Source organism: Strongylocentrotus purpuratus, unplaced genomic scaffold (assembly GCF_000002235.5).
Source record: "Strongylocentrotus purpuratus isolate Spur 01 unplaced genomic scaffold, Spur_5.0 spur5_scaffold_2, whole genome shotgun sequence".
Taxonomy (NCBI): Eukaryota; Metazoa; Echinodermata; class Echinoidea; order Camarodonta; family Strongylocentrotidae; genus Strongylocentrotus; species Strongylocentrotus purpuratus.
Window position 1 is genome coordinate 3,641,985 of NW_022145605.1, and position 5,709 is coordinate 3,647,693.

Below are 5,709 nucleotides of genomic sequence, written 5' to 3' on the forward strand. Positions count from 1 at the left end.
ATCGATTGATTTGTCCGGTGCGATCGATTTTATACGTCGTCCACAGGACTATAAACAGAGCTGCTATTTGCACTCCGTGATTTGTCGACCTTAAAAAAACCGACCCCTCCCTCCACGACAAATTAAACCTAGGGACAACAAAATTACAACATGAACTTACAGGGCGAGAGAGTATTCAAGTACCTTAGAGATACGATTTTAAACTTTAGCTCAACGTGATCAGAAAAAAAGAAAAAAATACCATGCAGATTAATACTTTTACGATATATTATTAGGCAAGACATGGACATGGGGCTTATGATATGACGTACAGATGTAAAGAGATTCGATCATACATATAGAGGGGCAGCTAAATTGTGACCTTTGACATTCCATAGGTTTTGCGAAGATGCATACATATCTAATACGGGACTGAGATGGTGAAATTAAGGAAGTTTAGGAGGGAAAGCGGTTCAAGAGAGGATGGGGGCTGGTGGGGTTGATCAATATTCCAGTGCCTTTAAATACCTTGAGGATACACAAGGTGGGACACACTTTTCTATAAACTAAAGATTCATTGGAAAGAAAAAAGTGGGAAAAATTAAATAAGCTATGTAAATTCGAGCCTTCAATGTGTAAAATCATAAAAATCTGATATTCCAAAGGTTAATAATAATAATAATAGTGGGTTCTTGTATAGCACTCATGTCAGTCAGATTTGACCCTCCTGGCGCTCCCGATTATTACCCTTTAGCACGGCTGCCATACAGCGCTCTAGCATTTCAAGAAAAATATCTAGCGCAGCGGAATTTGGTATTTTATTTCCCCACCTGTCGGTCCAAAGAAACAAGTTATCAAACAATTTCATCACACACACACACATTCATACTCAATCAACAAGAATCTAGTAATAATCTCGAAATAAACTAGAGAACTAGGCAATATACAGGAAATGTATAGGTTGATTCCTTTATTACTAGTTAATACAAAAAATATTTACAATATGTTTACAAAGAATTTGCAACTCCTGGTTACATATTGGCTTAAAACAAAACTAAGTTTGACAAATTACAGAGGGTCTCAGGTTGACAAGGGGTCATTGGGTCGACGACCTTTAGCCTAATCTGAAAGGGCAGGGAAAAATAGAAGTTATTGAAGACTGATGTTTCGAGGATGCTTCCTCTCCATCTTCGTAATAGTGAAAGAGAAAGATGCCTCAAGAAAATCTTGGGTGTTGGTATTTCGGATATACCATTATTATAGGAAAGGGGGTCTGAATAGTAATAGTTGGTTGTGGGTGTTGATCCTTGAGTCATTTATACAGTAATATAAGACATTGAACAAATATCATAAGCAAAGTCATGCAAATTAATAAAAACTAGAATTAACATAGAACATACAAATATGAAATATACTTTTATCTTAAAAACTTTCTACCCCTATAGCAATTAATACGGAGCAGTCCAAGAATTATCGCCCAATAGGCCATATAGGTTGAAAGGTTGAACCTCTGGCAAGACTCACTCACAAGAACTATTTGCTAAAATAAACAATTTGCTTTCGCCACAAAGTTACAACAAACTCTCTTCTATCACTACTGTATGTATTCATGCCATACTTTAAAGGGGTTAATCCCTTTTTGTAATACTTATGTGGCACCAAAGAGGGGCTACACGAATATTTTTGAAAAGAAACACTTTAAAAATTAAAATATGTCTTGGGTTAAATTTTTTAAAAATATAATGGGAATTCTCACCCCTGCGATGGTGAAAGTGTACATAAACGGAAACATCACATTTATATCGAGTTCGTGCATTAGAAAATTAATTAATATTTAAACCTTGAATACGAAAATGCCAGATGATACTAATTACTATCAAAATGTCATTTAATATATATATCTATATACCTCACTTAAGAATTCCAGCCATCTTATTGGTCGAAATTGCAGTCATGGTTTTAGCCATTCCCGTAAATAAATGAAAAATGCCATGCCCATGTAATAGTTCGAGGGTAAAATTCAAGTTACCGGGAATAGTTCAGTCTTGCTTAAAAACTGGTTTGAGCGATCGCGGATACCATACGTGTACGTGTGCGAAGAATTGGTCGCTAGACAGCAAGAACACCAAAGGATAGGCCCTACGTGAATGAATTGGTCTTATTATTAGCCGTAGATCTAGGTCTAGGTATAGATTGTGATTTTATTGTTTGCGATAACGGTGATACAGGTATTTGAGATTGTATAATGCAAGTGTTTGAATTCATTTGATGGATGAAAAGTTGAATTCTACGCCGTTTTGTGCGTCATTGCAGCGCTGATTTTGGTGTGTTCGTCGCTAATTTGTGACAAATTTAGATAGCTTTCCTAATGATATTTCATGCAAAATTTCTGTTTTATTGATAAGCACTGATTCTTGGCCTTACCTTTGACTTGTTTCTTGTCTGTTATGGTCATTTATTGGATGAATTACTTGAATTCTGAGCACTATTTCAGTAACGCAAAAAATTCAGCCCGTTCATAGTCCCACACATATATTTGTACACTGTCGCTCATAAAGGTGGAATATTTTAGTCTTACCTCGATTTATGGAATTATTTTAAAAATTATTTAAAAATAACAGATCTAGATAATAGTATACATTCTCAGATTTTATTGAATAATAATGTGCTAATGTGTGTTTTGCGGGACTGCTAAAGCATGTGTATGCTACTATGCCTATTAACTAGGGGACTTACGCCCTCAAGTCATAAATTACAGTAATGAGGATTAATGCCCCACAAAAGGGCACTAATATAGCACATCTACACGGTTTTGATCCTGGGGCCTCACAGTTACGAGGCCATTGTTGTGTCACTGAACCATGACTGTACGCAGCGGGGGCTAAGGTAGGGGGCAGTTTCCATAAATTAAAAAAAATACAGAAAATGCAATAAATTTTCAATAATTTATTGCATTTTACCTTGGAACCCAACATAATAAATTCTTTGGACGGCCATGCATTATGGCTCAAGGCATGGGCACACAGAAGATTTGTTTATGTTGGGAATCGGGGTAAAATGTAATAAATTATTGAAAATTTTGTGCGTTTTCTGTTTTTTATTTTATTTATGGAAACTGCCCCTACCATAGCCCCCGCTGCTTACAGTCATGGTTCAGTGACAAAGCAATGGCCTCGTAACTGTGAGGCCCCAGGATCAAAACCGTGTCGATGTGCTATATTAGTGCCCTTTTGTGGGGCATTAATCCTCATTACTGTCATTTATGACTTAAGGGCATAGGTCCCCTAGTTGATAAGCATAGAAGCATTCACATGCTTTACCAATCACGCAAAACACACATTGGCAAATTATTGTTCAATAAAATCTGAGAATGTATACTATTATCTAGATCTATTATTTTTAAATTATTTTAAAAATAATTCCATAAATTGGGATGAAACTAAAATATTCCACCTTTATGAGCGACAGTGTAAGTACCTTGTGCCTTACACTGCTTAGTCAGTTAGTCTGCTGTCTCGATAGCGTAAACAAATTTGATTATAATGATTGGTACGTCGCACATGTATTCTATGATTCTTTTCGGTAGATAAAAGTATTAATGACTTCTTTAATTTTCGAGACATAGTTGTCTCGGGCAATATCTCGATTTTAATCTTCCCTTGAGCATATAAAAACAACTCTGTCTCTCAAAGCAGTCATTAATACTATAATATATATTACAATACCTTGTAATATCCTTATAACGCCTCCCAACGATACAATGATTATTTATCAACAGCTTTATAACAGCATATTGCATGTATTTAACTAATATAAAAGAACATCTTGGATATTCCTAAAAACTACAAATAACATCATCAGCAACCACATGGCATATTAAAATATAAGTTTGACAACATGTATGCATATCTTTTGGAAGTTTTAAAAATATTTTTCTCTTTTTTTGAATTTCCAGTAAATTTTCCAGTAAATCTTTGTAGTTCAATAGTTTATACCACGTGATCGTTAAGGGCCAGGATGCGATGTCTACAAGATCTGACGGAGCCTTCACGAGACCATATGAGTCTCTTTGATCTTTGGTCATGTGAATTGGTGAACCTTGTGTGCACCAACTTACAATGACCCCTTGACAACATAGTATTGATCATGCTGATTGTGATAGTTATGCTGAATTTATATATCAGTATATTTGTTGCATCGTAAATGCCTCTGGTGGATTTCACTGAAACAGCCAAGGAAAGTCGAGATCAAATTCCTTTGCTAGCTGCAGATTAAAGACTGGTAATAATCTCGAAGTTTTCCTTCTGAGTCATCATCAAGGGTAGGATGCGGACGACCCTTTAGTTTTGGGTTAGCACAGTGATAGAATGAACGTTCGGGAACATGCGCGCAATAGAAACCAGTTTTAGGATTCGCTCTGAAGTGGTCTCTTTTGTAGAACTTGGGAACCCCCAGGAATGTCTCGACACGCAGTAGACTTGGGAGAGGGTCTTCAATGAAAGATTCACCGTCTAGAATAAGTAACTTATCACGACTGTAGACCTCCACCAGACCTCTGAGATAGGTAATGTACTGACCAAAGCGCACAAGTTGTTGTCCATCTCTTAACCGTCCCGTTGATGCATCGATGATAGTATCCTTGATGGACTCACGCAGAACATCACCCTCGTGCGTAATGGGAAATGATTCGTTGCGTGGCAAGCTACCATGGAAGACCTCAATGAGCTTGTGGACATAGTCAGAGACGGCACGAGTGACAGGGTCACGGATGATGACGATGATTTTTAAGTCGTCATCCAGGAAAGCCTTCAAGCGTCGTTTGGATTCAACGCGCGCTATAACATATTGAGAAGTCTCCGTCATGGGAAGCGTGCGCGGGCTTGAATAATAAATGTTATCCTTTGATTGTGATCGAGGTGTGAAGTTGCATATATCACAGAAGAGTTATCGTTCCACACTTTTTAACACCAATAATCACGGCCTTTGGAAGTCGTTTCTGGCAGTTATTCTTTATCAAAGTTGCGTTTGGTAACATGTGTTTATCGTGAGAATCATAGCGATAGCAATCTCCTAATATAAAAGAACGTTCCTTTTCCACATGGTTGTCAAAGTTTGAGTAGGATTTGGATATATTCTTAATATTTCGAGTGTCTGGTAATATGGGAGGAACCTTCCCTGGGACGATGGGACGGTCTGAAAGCGTTTCTTTTTGTTGAATCATTCTTCCTAGGACTCCAGCTTGTTTGTTTTGCAGTTTTGGCGACTCGTTTCATGTCCCAAGGCTTTGGCTCATCAGTGGAAGTGCTAATAGGGCGATGAACTGTGATGGTCAGGATATGTACAACAACGATGATCGAAATTGCGATGAAGGAATATTTTAATGGAACTTTTCTAAACGATGCTAACATCTTGGTCCAATTAAGTGGCCGTCGAACGCTGGAAGATGGAGATTAAAAGATTTCAATCTGATAAAATCAGCTATGTTCAAAGTTTATCACGTCAGGTAATGGCTTAACATGTGTCCATCCACATTTTCCTGCAGGAAAGAAAAGAAGAACAAAATATAAAAGGAAAATCTTTTTTCTAAATGGTCTCTCAGTTTCAAGACTGAGCCTGTCGTGTATTTAAGATTATCTTGTGTTTTATAAAGCAGTTTTGATATGGATCTATGATTATAACGATATCACTCATAAATTATCATCAACTGCAGAGGACTTGATATGTTTTTAA

At 37.0% G+C, this 5,709-nt stretch overlaps 1 protein-coding gene across 1 annotated transcript; it reads right to left on the reverse strand.

The window, feature by feature from the left end:
* Positions 1–4,239: 4,239 nt before the first annotated feature.
* Positions 4,240–4,842, reverse strand: LOC755985 (heparan sulfate glucosamine 3-O-sulfotransferase 3B1-like). The gene has a single exon (XM_001192964.1). It carries the CDS (start codon positions 4,840–4,842, stop codon positions 4,240–4,242), a length of 603 nt encoding a protein of 200 aa, XP_001192964.1.
* Between the last annotated feature and the right edge of the window lie 867 nt (positions 4,843–5,709).

Bases quoted from the DNA above. Each gene is read 5' to 3' on its own strand.
- LOC755985 (XM_001192964.1), bottom strand. From the start codon at position 4,842: ATGACGGAGACTTCTCAATATGTTATAGCGCGCGTTGAATCCAAACGA.